The sequence below is a fragment of the Pseudorasbora parva genome, chromosome 14, assembly GCF_024679245.1.
Source record: "Pseudorasbora parva isolate DD20220531a chromosome 14, ASM2467924v1, whole genome shotgun sequence".
Taxonomy (NCBI): Eukaryota; Metazoa; Chordata; class Actinopteri; order Cypriniformes; family Gobionidae; genus Pseudorasbora; species Pseudorasbora parva.
Genome location: NC_090185.1, coordinates 30,599,339 through 30,623,591, shown reverse-complemented (window position 1 = coordinate 30,623,591; position 24,253 = coordinate 30,599,339). Strand labels below are relative to the sequence as shown.

The window sequence follows — 24,253 nt, the reverse complement described above, 5'->3', positions numbered from 1 at the left end:
CCTTACAACATTGCAATCATATATACATACACATATGCGTTACAAGTCCAAGGTCATGGCAGCTGTGATGTTTTGTTTCTTCCTTTCAGCACCAGGGTAAGTGTGTGCGTGTGTGTGTGTGTGGGGGGGGGGGGTCTTTCACATTGCCACTTCAGCAAGAAACAGCGATTGTGTCAAGATCTCAATTCAAGGCTATTCGCTGCAAACTAAACCTACATGTTACACACATGCCCGTGTTTACTGTTCACCCACATTCCCACAGAGTGAGAGGAGGACAGTGTAAAGATTAGAGACACATGTTGCCTACACATGTTCATAAGTCCTGGAAATACGGTCTGTATGCATCATGTAGGTTATGCAGGGTGTGCGAATGGGTCCATTGTAAATAAAACATTTTCATTTTTAGCATTTAGTCATTTATTTGTAATAAACACATTAAGTGGGCTATTACATTTTTTTATTTATATGTTGAATTATGTTTTTGTTTAACATACGAGTGTGACGTCATATTGTGTCCTCTACTCATGGGCACAAGTCCATCTTAGTCCACTAGCTGGCCTCCATTACACTCACCCCCCTAAACCTCACTTCTATCCGGGTTTCAGCATCAGTATATCCTCTCAGGTCTTGCCTCCTGCTCTGTGCGGCCCTCGAACCTCTAACGTCAGTCGCTAGTGCGCCTCTTGAGATCATGGGAGTGAGGTTTACCAGCACAGCTCTTACTAGCAAGCTCCATTACAAACAGCTTTGGAGAATTTGATGTCGCCTCATTAAAGCTGTACTTGCATGACTGAAATAGCTATCTGAGAGATGTTTCAAAGATGGCTGCCGAGCAAAATTACTTACCTGAAAGGGATGAGTAAATCATTATGAGTAAACGGTTAAATGGTTGTCTTTGAAATTCCCTCTGCACTCAATAGGATAGCGCTACAGCCAACTAGAGTAACGTAAAAGGTAAAGCGGAGTTTGTTGATAGATTAAACATTCGCTGTATTAGTCGGCAAAACCCAGAACACATCTTCCCTTTTTAAGAATGACTTCAGTGCTGTTCTTTGTTCTTTTCTCAAAGAAAAGCTTAACTCCAAGTCTTCTAGAGTCGCGGCCAAAGCTGATTCGAAAGACCGCCGTTCGCCAGCTTTTTTGTTTTTAAGTAGCACGCGGAACCGCCGTAACTCGGTAAGCCCGCCCACCGACTCTCTACACGATGTGATTGGCCTGACCAGAGTTTGGTTTTTCCAGGTCCCAAGCCAACGGAGAGTTGCTAGCCTACCCTGGCTGCAAATGGACACTTTTCACAGACTGTAATGGTCATCAATTAGTAATGGGCCATATGAACGATATGCAATATAACCCATACAAAATTAGCCTATGATAGATATTTAAATTTAAATTTAAATCCCGATAATGTGTGTTGATAATGCAATCTACCCTCAAAATTTAGAGCCACGAGCTGCTACGCATTGTCATATTCGTGATCTTGAGTAAACACTGCTAAAAGCGAAACGGAGGAGTTGGTGAAACATCCATTATTTGGATTTAAGCCGTCCAACGAGCAGCAGCAAACTATAGTGTAGAGTGTGTGGGGCAAATGGTGTGTGTGTGTGTGTGTGTGTGTGTGTGTGTGTGTGTGTGTGTGTGTGTGTGTGTGTGTGTGTCATCCATGACAACAGTGTAAGTTATAGTAATGCTGCCTTCACGTGCTCTCGGAATTATCGTAAATGCACATGACCGCTAGCCTAGAAATCTAGAAGCACCCTAGCGGCAGAAAATTGAATCTGCCCGCGAGTGTCGTCTAGCAACTCTCAATACCCTTCTGAGCTGTATTCATCTAACTCTTGCCGGGCCAATCACATCGTGTATAGAGTCGGTGGGCGGGGCAATAATGACGATGGCCGAGTTGCGTTTGCGTGCTTCTAGTAAACACAGAAACTGGCTAACGGTGGTCTTTCGAATCAGCTTTGACCGGGACTCTGGAAGACTTGGAGTTAAGCTTTTCTCTGAGAAAAGAACAAAGAACGGCACTGAAGTCATTCTTAAAAAGGGAAGATGTGTTCAAAGTTTTGCTGACTGGATACGGCGAAAGTTTAATCTGTCAACGAGCTGTCACGCTCTGCTTCACCTTCGTTGCTCTGGTTGGTTGTAGCGCTATCCTATCGTGTGCAGAGGGAGTTTGAAAGACAACCGTTTATCCCGCCCCTCGGATTGAGCTGTCAGTGGTGAGTTTCCAGACCAAACATCTTGATGTGGGTCTGGCTTGTCAGGCTAAATGAACGCCCTCATATTTTGAAACTTGAATGCAATAATCTTGTAATCTGAGCTCAGTGTTTTGACTGAATGATATTTATTTCTTGCAAAACCTTATAGTATGCCTCCTGAACACTTTCCACATATGGAGCGCGTCTCACTGTATCATTGCATGATACTTTTGTATCCTTTTCGAAAGTTTTAGCCTGGTGGCTATTCACTGCCATTATTTTGTGTTTTCTTTTTTTAAAAATTGTACATTTATAACACTAATGGTTTGTATGATATTACTTTTGCATCAAATTACAATAAACAACTTACCGCTGCTATAGGAGTGATGGTAAAAATAACATATTTCTCTCTTTTCACTGCCGTTATCAATCTCACTCTTTTTTTGTCCCTTTTTTTTAAAAAGGTGTGAAATCCCTTTTGCGTTTTTCTTTTGCTATTTAAGAAAATGGGGACCCAAAAAATATATTTACTGTATTCTCTCATTCACCACTGTAAAAGCTAACCCAACTATCATGACTTCCGCTCTAAGAAACGTAAATGTGAAAGGGTCTATTAGATTTGCTGTCGCTAGGGTGCGTCTAGATTTTGCCACATCATTTTGCATGTTCTGTCGTAGTATTAATTAATAGTGCAAGACGCTGCAAAAGACACGAGCGCAATGGTCAAACACCTTCGTCTAGCCGCTAGCACGTGTTTGAGGTGCACATATTTAATTTTTTTGTGTAGAAATATTAACCTCTCACCCCCTCATTTGCTTCTCCATTTGAAGTATGTAATATATGCAAAATACCATGCAGGTAATTTGTCATTTGCTAAAAGAATGCATCTTTTTATCAACAGGTACTTCAGTATCAGATGTGATATTAGCCAGGGTTTGGTTCACTGATACACTTTTGACTGTTTGAGATCAGATGCCCACTTTACGTAACTAGGATGAAGTATACTTGCTTGGAAGCAAGGAGAAGTCTATCAGGTTGCAATTTTCCATGGGGGTAGTCATGACCTAATGGTTAGCAAGTCCGACTGGTTACCCAAAGGTTGCTGGCTTGATTCCAGTACCGGCAGGAAAGGACTGAGGTGCCCTTGAAAAATATCCCATTTTACTCATCCTCAAGTCATCCTAGGTGTATATGACTTTCTTGAGCAAGGCACCTAACCCCTAATCGCTCCGCTGCCGCCACAGCATAATGCCCACTGTAAGTCCCACCAGCTCCAGGTGTGTGTGCGCCCACGGTTTGCAGCGTGTGTACTCACTAGTCTGTGTGTGCAACTTGGATGGGTTAAATGCAGAGGTCAAATTCTATTTGTATGGGTTACCATACTTGGCCTTCACGTCACTTTCCCATTTCACTTTCATTGAGAATGTTCCTTGAGTAGAAAAAAAGGGTAAAGTGAAGCATGAAGAATCTCAACTAACACTGCTCTGTGTTCTCGTTTGTAAACGAATTCACCATTTACTTATGGCCTTGTATTAATTATGTGCCGTTATGGTCATTTAGGTCAATTTTGCTGCACACACCCCAAACGTAGTCCAATCTCAGCGAAATTTGGTTTGTTTCCATTTCTCATAAAGGGGAGTTGACTGGGCGGGTGAGAGCAGATGATTTCAAAAGTCCAAAAACAAGGCCCACCCTAGCGTTTACATTGAAAATCAACGGAAAATCAGCGCAGTGAAATGTTTTCTGGCCTCTCATCACTCCTTATTTATTAGGAGATGGACAGTCCATTTGCGGATCCGTTTTCTTTCTATTTCTGTCTCTCTGTCTTTCTTTCAGTCTTCGTTTTTCTCTTCCACAGCCAGTGCTGTGTGCGGGTAATGCTGAGGCAGGGTAATCTAATAGGGCTGGTAGACATAGTGAAACATAGAGAGAACAGAGGGTCAAACAGTACAGAGAGAGAGAGACAGAGACAGAGAGAGAGAGAGACCCTGGATTAGTCATGTGGGCAGGATCAAGCTACAATATTTCGATTTCTGACAGATTGGATGTGCTGTGTTAAAAGGGAAACCCTGAGAGCAAGACAGATTTTTGACTCATCGGGGCTCCTTTCAGAATATATGTATGTCCAGTATTACAATGCAATAGAAGCAATGTCCAGTATCAAATAAAATAAAACATAAATACACACTGCATGAGAAAGGACTGAAAATCACTGTGCTGTTGGCATATGTGTGCGTGTGTGTGCGCGTGTTTATACAGTAAGTATTTCCCATCAGTTAGCTGAGATGACAGGATTGAGTGCCACTTTCCGAGGTGCCAAAGAGAAACTGCTGAGAGTTGACAAGCACACAGTCATTCACATTAATCTCGACATGACAGACTGCGCTGTGACTAACACTGTTAAAGTCGCAATACATTAAGTATATATAATAATAAACAACTAACGGCCACCTTGACTGCCACCCACATGAGGAAAAACAAAACATTTAGTCCAACTATGAAAGAGAATTGAAGCGACAAAGACATATACATTGGTTAAAGTGCAAGTACATACTAAAGAACTTACAGAAGCACTGTGAGACTGGCCATTTATCTGTTAGAATGTGATTTATAGGACGAAGAACATCTGAAACCCAGCTGGTTTGATATAGATACACTTATTAATACAGTGTCCCATTACCAGGGCTATGTATACCCACCATGCACTGGTGTTATGTGTAAACATATGTAAAGAGTTTCTCCCTGTCTTTCATCAGGCGTCTTAAGTATGCGTTAAGGAGTGAAACCCATCCGGGTATTTTTTTTTTTTTTTTGGTGGGGGCATATGGCTCAATCACCATAATCTCGGACAAAGATATTTCAACACCAGGGGCTTAAATGCCGACGACAAGCGCCTGGAAATATAATTAACGGCATGTTCCATTCCACTCTGAAAGTCTCAATTCGCAACTCCCTACTGGAACAAAAATCATTTGAAAGTCACGTCATGTCACATTAGAACTCACTGAGATGTGGCTGTATGATGTCACAATCTATAATTTGCTGGGTTATTTTTTCACCCAGACCGCTGGGTTATTTTGACATCGTTGTATAACCCACTGCTGGGTTACGTTACAGTACAGTATAAATGATGCACCTCCTCACAACCTACCCAGCCTGCTGGGTTATATTTACCCGCTGCTACACAGCTCACACACGACGTAACAGTTACGTAATGTATAACGTAAAGTAACTATGACATCGCATTCCCGTAATTTCATTACCATAAAATGACCTTTTTACAGTGATCTCTGAACGCTATAAGATTACCAACAACGTTCCATATATATATATACTCCATATGCAATTAGAGGTCGACCGATAGTGGATTTTACCGATACCAATAACTAGGTTAGACCACACTTGCCGATAACCGATTAATCGACCGATAGTTTTAAAAATTTTACTGGATAAAACATAACACTAAGTAAAACAGTCCTGAACTTTACTACAAGAAACTAAAATTAAAAAACAGTACTGAGCCATGAAAATGTGCTAAATTGCATATGTAAATATGAATATATTAAAATGATAAGTTCTAACAGAAAAAAATTCAACAGTAAATAAATAAAACATTAAAATATTACAAATAAATGTTTCTTTAGCTATAACCTAAGCATGTATGTGAATGTCATAGGTAACAGACTGCAAGTCCCATTTGTTAACAAGGACGTATTAGCTTATTAAGCTAGCTTACATGAACTACATGCATTTTGCAACATACATTTTACAGCATGTATTAAAGGTGCCCTAGAATGATTTGAAACGATATGTTAAATTGTCCTCTGATATCTACATAGAGGGTATGTGGCTTATTTAAAGGGGGGGTGAAATGCTGTTTCATGCATACCGATCTTTTTACACTGTTAAAGACTTGGAATCCCATACTAAACATAGACAAAGTTTCAAAAGTTAAGGTGGACGTTTGATGGGAGTATTTCTTTGTCAAAAATACTACTTCCAGTTAGTCATACGTTTTGGCAAGTTTTTTGCGATCATGGGTCCACTTGACGTTAAAAGGTCGGAATTTCCTTGTATGGGCCTTACGGACAATTCTACCGGAAGAGCGTGAGAGAGAGCGAAAGCAACAGGCTACGCCCATCAAAGCGGGGCTCGTAGGCTGCGCTGCACAGGTGATGTGACTTCAAGAAATTAACAATGTCACCTAAAAAGGGTGTTTTTGGTTGCCAGACCAAGACAGTCCTGCACAGATTCCCCAAAAACCCCGCGTTAAGGCAACAGTGGATGGAATTTGCTTTTTCGGATCAGCAACTGAGTTGTGCAAAGGTTTATATCTGTTCGCTGCATTTCGGTGCCGACTGTTTCATAAACAAGGCCCAGCTCGACGCCGGATTTTCCAATCGCCTATTGCTGAAGGATGGAGCAGTCCCAACGATAAAGGTCCCATCGTTAGTACCGCAGGCTGTGAGTAAGACTGCTTCAAATGTTTGTGTTTTTGCCTATGCTCATCAAGTAGCCCAAACATGATCACGTATAGTTAACTGATCAATGGAGCATGCGATGTGTAGTGCGTGTACATTTGTTTAGCTGGCCACTATATGTGTAACTTTATGTTTGTGTATTGTAAAAGCACTCCAAACAACAATACACAAAGAGTGGGGAAATATGTTGAACTAAATAAGCAAGCTTCTTCATTCAAATGTGCTACTATTCCATGTCTTTCTATGTAAACACTAACTTAGCCTGCCGTGCAAAACCAGTCCGCTTACTAACGTTACAATTGTCTACACAAACCACGCGTAAACACACACACACACACGTGCACAACTGCACTTCCCACATGTACACCTTCAAAGACAAAAATACGACGATATAATTCAAGTATAAATATGTAAATAACACAAGCCGCTAAGCATATTATATAGTTAGTGTATAACTTGTACCACATAGAGACGTCCTGCTCTAGTCGTTTTTGCTGCTGCTCCTGTTCAACTTCAGCCTCTGGGTCTGATTCCGGATCATAGATGTATGGCTGTATCTGATTAAAAGCCATATTTTTATTTTGAATAAAGTTTTTTCCCGCTGTTAGGGATGACACAGCTTTACGACGCACTCAACACAATAACAGCGGCGCGCACACGTCATTATTTAGCTCCGCTCACACGATACGCCCCCTCCCGCTCGGCTTTTTTCGGAAAGACTCGGAACAGCGCATCTTTCTTATATAATTATAAAAAAAATAAAGACTTTTCGGAGATGTGCATAATGCAATGCTACTCTATAGGTACTCAAGATTGACATGACACTGACTGAAACTGAGTGTTTCACCCCCCCCTTTAAGAGAAAAAATTGTCCAGATACAGATTTACAGGTCCATTTACAACCCTATAAATTGTGCTCTAGGATGTAATGCTCTGTTTTTGCCTTATTTGGAAGAGTCATGAATATTAATGTTGAGCTCTGCTCTGATTGGCTTATTTGAGCAGCTCACAGCTCACAGCAGTTCATTGAAGCGGCTCGTGAGTCCTGACCGTCCTGACAGAACACAGACCGACTGAATGACACTTTAAGCAAAACATCTCAAATGGAGACTAAGATAATGCAGCTTACTTGTTTATTGGTGTTTTTAGATCATCAGCGCGAGAAAGAGCATTTTAGATCATCCAGTGCGGTTGCCAGATTTAAGTAACTAAATCCCCCAAACAGAGCTTTTCTGTGAAAAGAAACCCATATAGGCCTACACTCCAGTTTTTACCTAAACATGTCCAATCTGGCAACCATATGCACAGATTGACAGACGATCTGAAAACACCAATAAACAAGTAACCTGCATTTCAGAAATCTCCATTGACTATCATTTTAACTTATATGGAGAAAAAGGTGACGTTTGCTAGAAGGATCGAGTGAACGATCTGTAAGCAAAGTATCTACGGTTGTATTTTGTAATACAAAATAATATTAACCTTTGTCATTAAACACACTATTTAGTTTTGTATGGTACTTGGTGTTTCCTATTGTTACTTTACTAGCATCTTGCGTCCTCTAGACAATGCTGCCTCTCTAAGAAACTTTCAGCTTAATCAGAAATTGTTTAAACAGTCAATAAGTAGATAAATTACTTACTGCTTGCAGGAATACAGTTGACCCTTTCTTCAGTTTAAGACGCTGAGTGAAGCTTGTTTAAAATGGGCCGAACAAACGAACGATTTGTTGTGGTATCCGATTATAATAAACCTCAAACATATGTCATGAGAGCCGTTTTTTCTATCTTCGAGTGTCTTGTTTACCATCAGTAGATTCAGCTTGTTGGACAGATGCAAATGTTGGCGGCGTGCATATAAATGATCCCCAACGCTTACGTCATGGTTGGGTTTATGTTGAGAAGCACTTTTTTTCTGTAGAGTTTTTGATTTTACGAGATTTACATAAGAAGTTGGAGGCAATGGTGTTTGAGACTCACAATATGTGATGTCCATGTACTGAACTCTTATTATTTCACTATGGCAAGGTTAATTCAATTTTTCATTCTAGGGCACCTTTAATATTTGAGCAAAACAATTGTACCTTAATCATTCATTAATTTTAATTTAATTTAATTTATTTTTAAAACAGGAAAAGATTAAGGACAATCGGGCCTGGCTCAGTATACAACTGATTTTCAGCAGGTTCCTGCTCTGCAGAACATAAAAACCACATTCACAACAAAGCTCACACACTTGACATCTTAAGACAACAACAGACACACATAACCAAGATATGGGCGACAGAAGGGGCTATAGAACCATCTCAATGATCACATATATACCTGTCCGTTAAATGGTGAGCAAATGTTTTTTTTAATAGTCCTCTTGATGTGATAGTCCTGATGTGCTGTGGGATCTCATTCCAAATTTTAGTGAGCACAAGAAAAAAACATCTCTGTCCATAACAATTTCTAAAAGCCAGTAAAAGCAATAATCCATTTGTAAAAGATCTCGTAGTGCGCTCAGACCTTGAGCTAAGTTTCGGAACCAAACTTCATGTCAGTTCATAGTGCATAAAAAGGTTAACAGATAAAACTAACAATGAATAATACTTCTACATCATTTATTAACCTTACTTAACGATACAAAATGGATTATTATTGTATTATATTAAGTGTTATCATTACATATAAATCCAAATAGTTTGCTTTTTTAGAACCTTAACAGTTTTCTAATCAAAATAACAAAATATGTATTGAAATCGAATGCGTTTCTGATTTGTTTATATTTCTGTCGGATGCATGGCTATACAGTCTGGTTTCTCACATCACTAGTTGTTACGTTTTAACTGCTTGAGGTAACCATTACTGCTAATGTTAGCGTCCTGTCAACCTCGACGACAATGTACATACATAATGCTTTTCTTTCCCTGCTAAAGCATGTGCTACACTCTGCACCTTTAAGTAACATTACCCACAGTCTACTTTAAGTAACTTACTTTTGTTAATATTTATACCTCTATGGCATCTTTCCTGAATCCTTTGAAATGTCAAATAGCAAATATTAAGCTAGCATAGCATATGTTTATAATGCTGAGCACAGAGCATCGATGCTTTCGATCATGTTCCGCTGTATGTTTTTATTAATAATTTTTATTGTTAATTTTTGTATTTTTCAAAATAAATGAACTGAAGCTACTTTGAGTCTGAATTCTTCATTCACATCGAATGTTATCTGTGCTTATTTCCTCAGAATAGATCTGGTAGTCATGTACAAGCTATTATCATATTTATTTTACAACAACGGCAAAAGTCGTCAGAAGCCATTGCAACATCATCCTCGAAATCACAAACAGACAATTGCTGTCTCAGATGTTTCTCTGTCGCTCGGCATACGTCTTCGTCCGTTGTGACACCCCTTGGAAATGATTTATCCATGAAGCTTTGCCAGACCATAACTCAATTACTACTGAGAATGGTCTGGTTTTAACAAGGCTACGCGTTACCCTCAATTACATGTCTAACTGAACATACCTTAACACGCTGTCAAAGGCTGGAGAATCCAGTTGTGGCTCATTGCGATTCGGGATCAGACTCTGACATGTATGGGCCAGGGCTCGCAAAGGCCAGCGGCCCAGGGCTTTGTGTTTTCCAGACGGGCTACCTCTCTTGACTTGATATTTGAAGGGCGCGCGCTGTTTGTGTGTTTGTGTACGGTAATAAAAAAATAACATTCAAATCAATCGCGGGTGGATGAGAGATAAAACGTGTTTGTTTAATAAAGACATTTTGCGAGCCCTGTGGGCTTCTGGGCGATTAATTCCAGTTGCCGTTTCCCCACTGGCCACAGGGGAGCTTAAGATCATTAAATATGCAAATCTTACCCAATCCTATGCGTGGGCGTTTACTTCCAAGTTTTCAGTGTGGCACGCCCATTAAAGGTCCAGTTCTTCGCGTGTTTTCGAAGCTTTGATTATGTTTACAGTGTGCAATATAACATGAGTTCATGTTTCACGTGTAAAAAAACGTCCCTGGTTACGACTGTAACCTTAGTTCCCTGAGAACAGGGAACGAGACGCTGCGTCAGCTGACGCTATGGGGAACGCCTCCAGCGTGACCGGTGTCTGAAACGTTTATCCAATCACATCAGTCCTACTGACCGGCGACAGCCTCTGACGTCATAGACGTGCGACCAGGAAGTATAAAAGGGCGCCTTGCAAACACAACCGCATTCAATTCGTCTGAAGGGACTGTTTACAGGCAGGCAGGCCCCGAGGTATGGCAAAAGTGACGCAGCGTCTCGTTCCCTGTTCTCAGGGAACTAAGGTTACAGTCGTAACCAGGGACGTTCCCTTTCGAAAGGGAACTCGAGCTGCGTCAGCTGACGCTATGGGGAACGATATACCCACGCCGCCATGCCGAGGGGAGTGCATGCCTACTGGCAGTGACCACTGTCAGGACAAGCAAATTCAACTGAAATGCCTGAACCACTCCCCCTCTGGTCACATTAGGCTGTCAGTGACAGCATTCCCTACGGTCATAGCCCGAGCTGTGGCCTTGGGGCACCTTTATGTACCCTACCCTGGCCGCTCAAAGGCCTGGAACCAACCTGTTCGACAGAAGGGGTTCCTTTAAGGGAATGTGGCTAGGGGACCCGAGGGCGCCCCAGCCAGTCACTATTCGGGAAGAACTTCACCGAATGCCACCAGGGAGGCTTGACCTGGCGTCACTATGCGGGACGCTTCCGTCTGCCAGCCCAGTCTGCTAACAACAGAGCCTCTGGAAACTCGCCTCTGGAGAGGCATCAAGCTGAGGGACTGCGAACTGGCAGTGTCCGCCTCAGGCCGGAACTCAGAGACGGGCTATCCTGGAGAACAGCGCTCAGCGTAATGCTTTCCCACCCTTGCTAGCGAGGGGAGTCAGCTGCTCAATCCTAGGATCTACCGAGCACATACATTACAGGGGTGCTCAGGAGGCCTGAGAAGGCCTACAGGCTGATCTCACAGGGAGGCCCCGAGGGGCCTACGACCAACTGACCAGGCCCAAGCGGCCGTAAGCTCACAGACAACCCTCCTAAGAGGGGAGCTCTTAAGCCTGCCTGGTAGGTACCATGCTGTAGGCAACCTATGCAGGTCCCTGTCCTGTAAGGACCGCATAGCAGCAGTGTAAACTCGTCGTGCTAGAGTATGCACCTGCCATCAGGTGCTGCCGGCTAGAACCGAAGCCTGACGGCAGGAACCACTAGCTGTCAGCTTGAGTTCCAGTTCTGTGTCTCCTTCCAAGGAACTCGTTCCCCCAGGGAGGCCCCGCAGGGCCTACTACCTGCCAGGCTACTCGTAGCCGGCACTTCGGCCGGGGAATGACCTCAGGGCGGCCTGGTGAGGCCTGCTACCTGATAGCAGATCATGCTAATCGCCCCGGCTAGCAACCATGCTCCCTGCTCACCTTCCGGGGAGGCCTAGCGAGGCCTAACCCCTGTCACCCAGAGGCCGAGGCCCTGGGCCCCCCCCTCAGGGGAAACCCGATGAGGCCTGCTGCAACCCAGCAGGCCCTCCGGGAGGCCTGGTGAGGCCTGCTACCTGCCATCTGGTGACTGGAGCCCGGGAGCTGTTATCCAGCGCTGGTTCCCTGGAGTACCCCCTCAGGGGAAGCCAGATGAGGCCTGCTGCATCCCAGCAGGCCCTCAGGGAGGCCCCGCGAGGCCTACTACCTATCATCCAGTGACTGAAGCCCAGGAACGACCCCTTGGGGGAAGCCAGACGAGGCTTACTGTTACCACAGCAGGCCCTCAGGGAGGCCTGGTGAGGCCTACTACCTGCCGTCTCGCACCTGAAGCACGGGAATACCCTCTCAAGGGAGGCCCGGCAAGGCCTGCTGCACCCCAGCAGGCCCTCGGGTAGGCCTAGGGAGGCCTACTAACTGGGCTTGTAGCCATGCCAGCGATGAATACTCGCTGGCAGGTCGGATGAATGCTGGCCGCTCCATGTCGGGCTAACCATGGCTGTCTGCTTGGCTGACGAAGCCTGTTGACGAGACAATACTGTTTGTGACAACAAAAGGGAGATTTTTTTTTTTTTTACCATCCCGCACACGGGCCCCGATGTCGTCACTCCAACTAGAAGGCCCGTCGAGGCCTCCTGTTCAGAGACTACTGCCTGGACTGTCCGGGCTGGCTGCTCACAGCTCACAGCTGGCTTCATTCGGAGGCTCACGGGGTCCTCCCTGCGAAGCCCAGTCCTCCGGCAGAACCTACAACACAGACCTAATTGCATCGCCAGAGCGGTGTACTCAACACATTGCTCTTACAACCCCTTTAAGTAAGGGGAGTTCATTCCTTACCACACCAGCCCCGGGGAGACCGCTGCTATTTCCAGCAACCCGCAGTTTCCTCCAAGGCGTCGCCGTGGTGATGCTTGGCTTCCCAGGGGAGCATCCAACGCTGGGCCCTCAAGAGGCACACAGGTTGTGCGTGTCGCTCACCCCGAGCCCTACGAAAGGTGGAGCAAAAAAAACACAGGGCAAATTATTGCAATATGCGAATAATGGTTACCACAGTCCCACATCCCTTGGATGGGGTAAAAGTATTTGGCCCAGATGACCCACAAACCTTACTTACCGCCTTACAGGCTAGGTTGCAAAACTATAATGCTCTCACCTTTTCCCATCTGTATTACCGCACCCCCGAGCGAAGACCCGGGGGCGGGCCCTGGCCAGGCGACTCTCACATGAGAGGGGGCTGAATAGGGGTTTTTATCATCCTGTAAAAACACAGCCTAAGCTATCTGCCTGTATACCAGTCTCTGCTAAGGCTTTCCACCATAGCAACTTAACATCCCAAGCCCATATCTCGAGGGTTGGGTACACATATCTTCGTTCGTGTGTTAGCCTACTCACCCTCGCGCTTACTTACGTCCGCAGGGGTTAATGCTACAACACTTGCCCTCCGGTGGCCCGGAGCTTTTAGCCGAACCGCTAGGGACACCCACTCTCGCTTAGTTTCCCTCTTGAAACATATTTCCGCGAAAATGAGCGGTAACCGCTCTCAACGCACTGAGAGAACACACCAAGTAACATGTTTACTTTACTGGCTTAACGTGACGGCTACTCTCCACTAGCGAGGCTAGCTCTCACCAGCCGTCTCACGGCTTCCTTAAATAAATCGTTCCGGCCACCAAACGGGGACACCGTACAACACACCCTCGGCGGGGAGCACACAGCATTTTAAGAACATAAAACGTCCCTCATACTGAGGCTTACCCGCTGTCCACCGGCGCGTGATGACATCCGTGCACAGGCATATACTCACAGTATCCATTGCGCGGACCCCGAGGGTTGTTTCCCGATGAGGCGTCCAACGCTGAATCTTCCTCCTCATGCCCACTCAGGGAAGCGGTCGAGTTTACTCAGACGACTCCTTTCACACAAGGAAAACGCCACTTTTCCGCTTCTAGTGCTTATGATAACTTCTCTATAAGCTCATAAACGAACGCACCCCAAACCTGACGGGGGCGCCTGCTCACCAGACCAGACGGGCCGTCAGAGTCTCACGTCCGCTCATCATTGGCCCCGCCCGGCCTGATGTCAAGCGCCAAGGAAAAGGGTGGAAGGAAGGGCTCACCTACTACCTCCGCTTCGCCCTCGTAGGCGGAGTTTCCCCCCGCCTACGCTGGTTCCGGTCTTCGGCACCGGCACCCTTCCTCCAGTTCCGGGTGTCCCGCCTCTTTTGCGCCCTACTCCGCCATGGAGGGGGCGCCCGAGAGGCCACGCTCGCTCGTTGGTCTTGTCTCCGGTCCTCAGACCGTGACGTACCAGGGACACCCGCCTGCCTGGGCGCGGCCCCGGACCTCAGTGGGATGCAGGTTTTAAAAGCCGCTGAGCGCGCCTTCGCCTCTCTAAACCTTCCCACCACCGCCTCGACGGAGGTGCCGAAGAGCTCAGAGGGCGAAACCGGGGCATCGAGGAGAAAGGACCTCTCTTTCCCCCCGATGTCCGCAAGGTTCAGCCACAGATGTCTCTCCGTGGCCACCATAGCCGCCATCGACCGTCCGATGGCGACTGCTGTTTGCTTGGTGGCCCGGAGAGCTAAATCTGTGGTGCGGCGGAGCTCAGCCATCGCCTCAGGGGGTAGGCCACCCTGGCGTTCCCCCTGATCGAGGTCCCTCAGCAGGTCGGCTTGGTAAGCCTGCAACACCGCCATGGTGTGCAGCGCCGCCGCCGCCTGACCTGCTGACGTGTACGCCCTGCCGTTTAACCGTGAGGTCGTTCTCAACGGCTTAGACGGCAGGGTGGGAGTTCTCAACGTCGATGCCCGGCCGGATGCGAGATAGTTCGCAAACGTCTCATCAACCGGCGGCATCGACACGTACCCCGCCTCGGCCACTCCCTCCACATCAGCGAAATTCGCCCGCTGATGGCGGAATAAGCGAGCCGAGAACGGGGTTCTCCATGCCCCCGCGATCTGCTCGTGGAGATCGGGGAGGAATGGAAGGCTCCCAAGAGCCGGGGGGTTATGGCCGGAGAGAAACCGATCGTCCAGGCGATTTGGACGAGCGGCTTCTCCCCTAGCGCGCCGCCACGGCAACTGTAGCCGCCCGGCAGCCCGCTCCATAACCTCCAACAGCTCCCCGTACACGGGGCAGGATGGCTGGGAGGGTTCGGCCTCGGCCGCTTCACCACCCTCCACTTCCATCCCTTGCTGATGCGGGAGCTCCTCGGCCGACGATAAGGAGGAGTTATCACCCAACTCCTCCTCCGGCGGCCGCCCCTCGTGATCTGGCCCTTCGCCGAGCACAACCTCCGTCTCTAGACGGCGGGCCAGATCCAGCTGGGAGCCCCAGGACATAAGTCGCCGCTCGGCCTCGGCCGAAGCGGGACCACTCCCAGCCGCTGGACCCTCTTCCCTCGAGAAGAGGGCCAGACGAGAGCGGAGCGTCTTCAGTGACAGACGCTCACAGTTCGCACAGGAGGCACTCTCCTCCAGCACCTCCCGTGCGTGCTCCTCACCCAGGCAGAACACGCAGAGTGTGTGTGTGTCCTCAGGTGTGAGGAACCTGGGACACGGGTCTGCACACTTTCTGAAGCCGTGCTTTGACTTGTGCGTGCGCTTAGACATGATGCTTTTTTCCTCTCGAATCAGACAAACAGTCCCTGAAGACGAATTGGATGCGGTTGTGTTTGCAAGGCGCCCTTTTATACTTCCTGGTCGCACGTCTATGACGTCAGAGGCTGTCGCCGGTCAGTAGGACTGATGTGATTGGATAAACGTTTCAGACACCGGTCACGCTGGAGGCGTTCCCCATAGCGTCAGCTGACGCAGCTCGAGTTCCCTTTCGAAAGGGAACAGTATTTTTCACACAATTTACTTATCTGTACAGCGCTGTTTTCTCTTTCCTAAAAACGGCCTGATGATTTCCTTGTTCTATGAAGTCCCTCCTTCAGAAACACGTAACGAGTTCTGATTGGGCAAGCACTTCCCGTGTTGTGATTGGACAGCAGCTTAGCGCACTTTGCCCGGAAAGGTCCCGCCTCTTACCATAACGGGGAGATGCAAGCGCTGAATGCGCGCTCTTCTCCACGTGGGAGAGCAACAAGACCACGCCCCTATTTTGCGTGTACTTGTGGGCGGAGGGTTAGTCAACAAACGGTTCTAGTGATGTCATTAAAGCAGGAAGTGCAGGGGTGTAGTCCAAACCGGCCGTTCGCTGTAGGCTTTGAAAGGGAACTTCTGTTAAATAAAATATCTCGCTTGGCATTGAACTTCGAGCTTTATAATTTTACAGGTATTATTTATGCTCTAACAGCAACATTACACACTAACTAAAGTTTGAAAGATGGAATCACGAAGAACGGGACCTTTAAAACTGAGCGTTTCATGAGAGAGTCTCAAAACCAGTGTAGAAAATAGCCTAGTACTTATTCATAGTTTTTTTTTAATGTAAAATACATGCGAAAGTCATAAGTTGACCTTACACATTGACATTTTTTTAACAAGCCAGTTCATGATACTATCACTGACTTGAAGCTTTTTGGAGTTGATGGCTTTATATTCTACCATCATTTTTATTCAATTTGGTCATATGCAATGCATTGTGGGATGAGTAGTTCATTTATAAGAATTTTCTTTACATTTTTGAATAATTTTGCCTTAAATCAAATGTTGAAATACAACGTTTTTTCCGAGCTGAGCTATGTTTCTCGAAAGCATTGTGAGCTAAGTTGATTGTGAGACCAATGGTTCTACGATCTGAATATGCTTACGATGCTTTTAAGAAGCCCTGGTTGGTCCGGTTCAATATCCAGAAGAGTTGACGGAAACATTTACTGACATGTTTTTTTATGAAAATGGAGCCAAGTTCGCTGAATTGAGTTTGGAACAGAGCTTTATAAGCTGAAGGGAGACTAAAGAAGTAGACAGTGATTTACTGAGAGGACACAAGTCAAATGAGACCCGATTATTAATAGTAGCATTTGATTCGTTAGTGCCACCAAGAAAGTGATCTCTCTCTTTCTCTCTCTCCCTCACACACACACACACACACACACACACACACACACACACACACACACACACACACACACACACACACACACAATCCTTCATTCTCCTGCGTGTTGCATTATGACCCAGTCTATCCTGAAATAGACATAGGGTAAGCCAGAGTATATAAAACACCCAGTGGACCCCACATCTCTCACCTTTGGCTCTTTCTCTCTCTCCAAGTCTCTCCTCCCGCCAGCTTTCCCTTCACACAGGTATGGATAGAGTTTAGGCATATCGTTTTCTTGGATAATTCCCTAAAAAACTGGCATTACATGAAACATTAGCTAACATAAAGTAAGAGAAAACTTGTTCTTGAAGTAATCTGATGAGAATTGTTTGAGAAATCTTTGAATTTGGATTCCAGACTATTATCTTGGGACATCCAAGCATGTTTTGAAAGCAGAACGAGCTTATGGGGGTCTCTTTCGTTAGCAAAAGTCTCAATTTGATCACCATTTAATTAATCTCACTCTGGAGGAACATTATTATTTTTTTCTTTCTATTGGGTCTATCTCCAAACTGGCTGAACCCTCTGGAGAACCTCTAGACCTCTTCTGAAGGTGCCTCAAATATCCTAATTGTATTCTTGAGGGACTTCTTTGTATATTTCAATTGACCATTGAAGGTTCTTGCAAGAATATGTGGGTTTTGTAGGTTCCTCAAATAATTGACCGTCATATGAAAGTGTCTAGAGGTTCTCCAGAGGTTTCCACCGGTGTGGCCACAAATGGTGGCTCAATTATCGTTATTTCTACAGCGTAAAATGGACTTGTGACTTTTTAAACCAATGGTAATTTGTCAGAAGTATTTGTCAACAACCTTACAATCTTTTTCGACAGTCATTATGCATCAGAACGTTCTGCATGATTTATATCTATTTGTCGAAGTCGTTTTCACTGGCGAAGTCAGTGTGGCAGCTGCATAAATAGTTGCATTGAGCCCGTAAACACCTGCTGCGCAAGGAAGAATCGTTAAGAAAACACCATCTCATCTGTCACGCCATATATTTTTACATTTCAATCCTCCTCGTTTGTTGTGCTAGCGCTAGCTAGCTAATGATTTCTTTTAGAATTCTGTCATTTCTTGTGATTTCATCACTGGAGTTTTTGAATACTTTCTTATTTGTAAAGTTTACACCTTTGAAGTGGAAAACCTGGCTCAACATCTGGTTTTAGACCCGATCTCTGATTGGCCGCTCCAGTTGTGAAGTGTTAGATGAGGTTAAGCAGTCAGATATCTCTTACCGTTACAAGGGAGACACCTCAAATGTCACTTCACTTTATAATCTGTGATCTCACTCCCTCACGCACACATATATAGTTCAAACTAAAGAAGGATAGGGTTTCTCAAGAGGGCAAACACATTCTTCTCCGAAGGCCTGCCCGCCCAACCCAACACACTTGGATAAAACATACCTCAACTTAAATAGACAAACATACAAACACATACACAGCTGTCATGCCTTATGCATGCCACCTTTGCAATGTATGAATGCTGTAAAGTTATTTACGGGCGCCAGGAACTCTTGCAATCGTAAGAGGGCAAGATGAGAGCAATCGAATCTGTTCTCTTGGCAGCGGATCTCATTGTTGGTTAGTGTTCCTTACAGCAGTTGCCTGAACTTGGACACTAATGGATCTAATAGTAAGCTGATACAGCAGGAGGAGGATTTTGTTCAACATCAGTACCTTTGGATAGTAACTGCCATTTGAGTTTTGGCGTACAAAACTACATTAACACATCAAACTGCATGAAATCACAGCTAGGATTGTATTTGTGTACTTATGCAAGTATGTTTCGGGTCTTAGAAAAAGACAAAATTCAGACAGAACAGGCATTAAGTAAAATATTCAGTGATAGAAAACCTGCATGTAGTTGTTAATCTAAACCGATAAACAAAGACAAGACGATACAATTAGCACTGGATTAGATACTTGACTGTCAAATCCCTGCCAATAAAAATAAATAAAAGCCACTTCCATTTCATAAGACTACAATTGCATAAGTGTATGTTGCGATGCATTTCACATGGATATAAATGAATGCATTTTTTTTGTGTGGCATTTTGGCATTTAACTGTAAACGGAAAAAGACTAAATGACTGTTTTACAGTCTGGGTCCCTGTGCTAATCAAAGCCTGCTGGGAAATCCTGTAGTGTTGATTCACACGCAGATTTTTGGCACCCATTCCGTTTATATCAGTCATTAACACCTAATATTCTTCTCTCTCTCTCTTTGGCTCTTGTAGCTGTCAAGATGGCCATGAAAAACCTTCTGAAAGATGACGATATCAAAAAAGCTCTTGAACAATTCAAAGGTGAGTTTAATAAGAAATAATAATTGGTCCTTCTTTACAAGATGATCTTGGCTAAATATCCTCCACAAGTGACTGCAAACTGGCATTCAGATGTGCCTGCATTAGCAACACTCAACTTACTAATAATTTCTAATCACCTCCTGAGGATGAAATCTAGTTCACATTTGTTCACACTCGAGAATTAACCTCATTGGTTCTTACAGAAGCTCAAACGTGCTGCGTTACACAAGAATGAACCTCATTGGTTCTTACAGAAGCTCAAACGTGCTGCATAACACAAGAATGAACCTCATTGGTTCTTACAGAAGCTCAAACGTGCTGCGTAACACAAGAATGAACCTCATTGGTTCCTGTAGAAGCTCAAATGTGCTGCGTTACACAAGAATGAACCTCATTGGTTCTTACAGAAGCTCAAACGTGCTGCGTAACACAAGAATGAACCTCATTGGTTCTTACAGAAGCTCAAACGTGCTGCGTAACACAAGAATGAACCTCATTGGTTCTTACAGAAGCTCAAACGTGCTGCATAACACAAGAATGAACCTCATTGGTTCCTGTAGAAGCTCAAATGTGCTGCGTTACACAAGAATGAACCTCATTGGTTCTTACAGAAGCTCAAACGTGCTGCGTAACACAAGAATGAACCTCATTGGTTCTTACAGAAGCTCAAACGTGCTGCGTAACACAAGAATGAACCTCATTGGTTCCTGTAGAAGCTCAAATGTGCTGCGTTACACAAGAATGAACCTCATTGGTTCTTACAGAAGCTCAAACGTGCTGCGTAACACAAAAATGAACCTCATTGGTTCTTACAGAAGCTCAAACGTGCTGCGTAACACAAGAATGAACCTCATTGGTTCCTGTAGAAGCTCAAATGTGCTGCGTTACACAAGAATGAACCTCATTGGTTCTTACAGAAGCTCAAACGTGCTGCGTAACACAAGAATGAACCTCATTGGTTCTTACTGAAGCTCAAACGTGCTGCGTAACACAAGAATGAACCTCATTGGTTTTTACAGAAGCTCAAATGTGTTGCGTAACATGAGAATGAACCTCATTGGTTCTTACAGAAGCTCAAACGTGCTGCGTAACACAAGAATGAACCTCATTGGTTCTTACTGAAGCTCAAACGTGCTGCGTAACACAAGAATGAACCTCATTGGTTCTTACTGAACCTCAAACGTGCTGCGTTACACAAGAATGAACCTCATTGGTTTTTACAGAAGCTCAAATGTGTTGCGTAACATGAGAATGAACCTCATTGGTTCTCGCACGTCAAGCGAACATGCTTGAGCATCCATTTAACAAAACTGATGCGAGTTGATGAATGTTTATCAAAAAAAAGTCTCTTTAGAAAATTTGGACTAAACCACTCAATTCATATGAATTAGTTTTACGATCTTGTTATGAACTTTTTGAAGGACAGAAATATCTTAGATTTCATTAACGTTTGCTATTTAAGCAGCAAAGTCTAAGTCATTCTTTAAATGGGACTACTTTTTAGGCAGATAAACATCTGGATATTACTAATGTAAATAGGTAAGATACGTCACAGATATCTTTCAGGTATCTACGGAGCACCTAACAGCACATGGATTAGAATTCTAAGAAAACTGAGAAAAAATTATATTTCGATGCTTTTGCGTTCACTCGCACATGTTTTGTGTGTGAGGGGGGTATTTTTTGCGAGGGAATGCAAAAGCGTTTGTATCCTTGTGCCTATTATGCGAAACTTCAAATGTTTATGAACTTTAAAACATTGCATTGACCGCTTTGTACATGCTTTTAGCACACTAGCCTCATGCCCACATGTATAATGTTTTAGTTTTGTGGCTTTACTTTCTGAACAGTGTGCATTCCAAAACTCTTTTGCTCAAAATAATGTTCAAAATAAATCAATTGTTTTAAATTAAACAATTTAGTTCAATCAAATTAACTTATTATTTAGAGTTCACAAAACTGACATATTTTAAGGAAATTTGATTAGTTTCATTGTTTTGAGTTTTATGAACTTGTTTCTTTTAATTTAGACAAACCTAAATGTAACTGAAACTGGGCTAGGATTTGCCATGGCACTCGAAAGGGAGAGTATATGCTAAAACTAAATGTTATATAAAGTTTTATGTGCACGATTAATGTTAAGTGGGAGATTTAGGGGTGTTTAATGTTTTGCTATGCTAATTTAGAAGAGTTTCTGTCATGTTGGGTTTTTGGGGTTACCAACTTCATGGTGACAAGTGGAGCATGAGCTTGGTTTGACAACAGGAACATGGTAAATGTATATAACCATAAACATTTGGCAATTGCTATGCTAACGCTATCAAAGCATTGCGTTTCTAAAGTTAGCATTAATTTAATTAGCTAGCTTTAGACAATTTTTCACTATTAAGTAATAATTAAGTTGAGATTACATAATAATTTTAAGTTAAATGTATGAATTAGTCTACTCACATATTCCAAGTTAAGAGTAATTAGGATACATGAGTACAAATTAAAAATCTTCAAGTTCTGTTTACTTAACGTTTGAATTTCTTAACTTATTTTTTTAAGTTTTACCAACTTATACAGGTTTACAGTGTATCCTAAAACAATTATTTTGAGTTCCATTGTAAGAGTCTTACTCTACGCATCTTTTTTGTTTGTTTTACAAACTTAAGGAAGAGTCAAAATAGTTTTCGGTGGTCGACAGAGCTACATAGCAGTTAATGTCATCAGCTGAAGTGTGTTTCTTATAAACAGCTGCGGACAGCTTCGACCACAAGAAGTTCTTTGACGTGGTGGGTCTGAAGGCTCTGTCTGCCGACAACGTGAAGTTGGTTTTCCAAGCTCTGGACGTGGACGCCAGCGGCTTCATCGAGGAGGAGGAGCTTAAGTGAGAGACGCTTTACAAGCTGCTGCATGTTTTTATGTTTGTGCCAACTATCTTCAACTGAAGAGCAATAAATTAGTTTTATTATTGTGTCGTTTGGCTCGTCTTCAGAGCTGGTGTCTTATTCTATCTTTATTACCGTCTCCTGTTGGCCTCAAGGACACAGATGGACCGAGAGCGATTCCCGTTTGCATTGATTTGCTCTAAATATATCGCCTCTGGCAGCAGCCTTGCCCCCATATTACTTATTATCAGCACATGACTGTCCATCATTGGCCAACAGCAGGGAAGAACAGGGTTGCCAGATTGAGTGTAAACACTCATTCACACCAACAGGGGGTAAAATCTGCATTTTTGGTGAATCCCCTGCTAAAATTCACATTCCTTGGGCTAAATATTACATAATTAGGGTTGCTTCAACCCACAGACATTAAAAACAGCCCACGGCAACGGTGTTAAAATACCCTAATTCCGCTGGAAAACCACGGACTTGGCAACACTGGGGTAGACCTAATAAATATATTAGTGTCTACATCAACGCAAAATACCATTCTGTTTATTATAAGTGCATATAACACTTTCAATGCTCGAGCTCTTTAAAGCAGGATGGATTCTAACTGGCTTTTTTATTGTTCATCAGCTGGAAAAAAAAATATTCTGAAAGTGATTTAATAATATAATAATAACAATTATAATAATAATAATTATTATTATTATTATATGAAAGTGATTTCAATAATATTGTTATTTATTTGTAATGTGGACTCCGGATCAAAACGATTATTAAAACTTTATAGTTAATGTTATTGTAATCATCATCTATCTTCTTGAGTTTTCAAGAATATTCAAATTCAGTCGCGTAAGTGTTGTGTTCAAGCAGTAACCTTGGGTTGCCAGATTGAGTTTTATCCCTTCTCTTGGACAGGTTTGTGCTGAAGGGTTTTTCTGCAGATGGCAGAGATCTCACCGATAAGGAGACCAAAGCATTCCTCGCTGCTGCCGACAAGGATGGAGATGGGAAAATTGGCATAGATGGTGAGAGAGCAAGCCCTCTTAAAGGAACAGTACCTCTGTTATTATAAAGCATTGTGCCAGATACTTGTTCTCAATAAGAATTTTAAAAAAAGTAGCCTAATCCACATTCACCTATTTTCTTTCAGAATTTGAAGCTTTGGTGCACGAGTAAATCGTCAATATTTGGCAACCCTTTACACCACTTCTCTCCTGTGAATACCTACAGCCAATCATAGCGTACGTCTCTACACATCCTGCCACGAGCCAGGAGCAGAACCGCCTCCTTTTACTACATTTATTTATTTACCTTTTCTTTTATATTATTTACAATCTCTGTACATTTTAGTTAGCTAACAACATCTCTCGTAAAAACCTGGAGATTCCTGTACTGCTTTGACCATCCATCTCTTCTTTTTTTGTTCACTTTGGCACGTTTCTTTCTGTTTATGCCTCAAAATGTTCCTTTCTTCCCCTTATCTCGCTCCATCTGTCATCCCTTCCACGTTTCGCTCCTCTCTTGTGATAGAGCCACTGAACACGATGAGTACATGAAGAGAAGGATGAGACGAAATGAGAGAAAAAAATATTTAAGAGAGATCAAATAAAGCCATGCGTTGAGAAAAAAAAAGTGGTTTTCATTTATTTCATTGACTGCTTTAGTGCAGAGTGGATTACATTATATCTCCTAATCATTGATTATTTGACGAAAGAAATGTTATTTGACTAAATAAACAATCGTTTCTTTTCCAAGTAGGGCTGTCAGTTTAATTAATTACATAAAATATCCAAAAATTTACTAACTTGTGGTAAGGACATTACAGAATTTATGCATGGGTGTGTTTTTCAGCTCCAATTA

At 43.6% G+C, this 24,253-nt stretch overlaps 1 protein-coding gene across 2 annotated transcripts in view; it reads left to right on the top strand.

The window, feature by feature from the left end:
• The window catches only part of pvalb7 (parvalbumin 7), a 46,946-nt gene extending 23,090 nt beyond the window's left edge, over positions 1–23,856 (top strand). The window contains exons 1-5 of one of the 2 annotated variants that reach the window (XM_067416208.1): positions 17,351–17,409; positions 19,446–19,514; positions 22,254–22,386; positions 23,309–23,418; positions 23,544–23,856. In XM_067416208.1, coding sequence (XP_067272309.1) covers positions 19,454–19,514; positions 22,254–22,386; positions 23,309–23,418; positions 23,544–23,569 — 330 coding nt within the window. In that variant the 5' untranslated portion in view covers positions 17,351–17,409; positions 19,446–19,453 and the 3' untranslated portion in view covers positions 23,570–23,856. Of the gene's footprint in view, positions 1–17,350; positions 17,410–19,445; positions 19,515–22,253; positions 22,387–23,308; positions 23,419–23,543 lie in introns of those variants that run through there. The other variant, XM_067416207.1, reaches the window with a different exon arrangement.
• Positions 23,857–24,253: the final 397 nt, after the last annotated feature.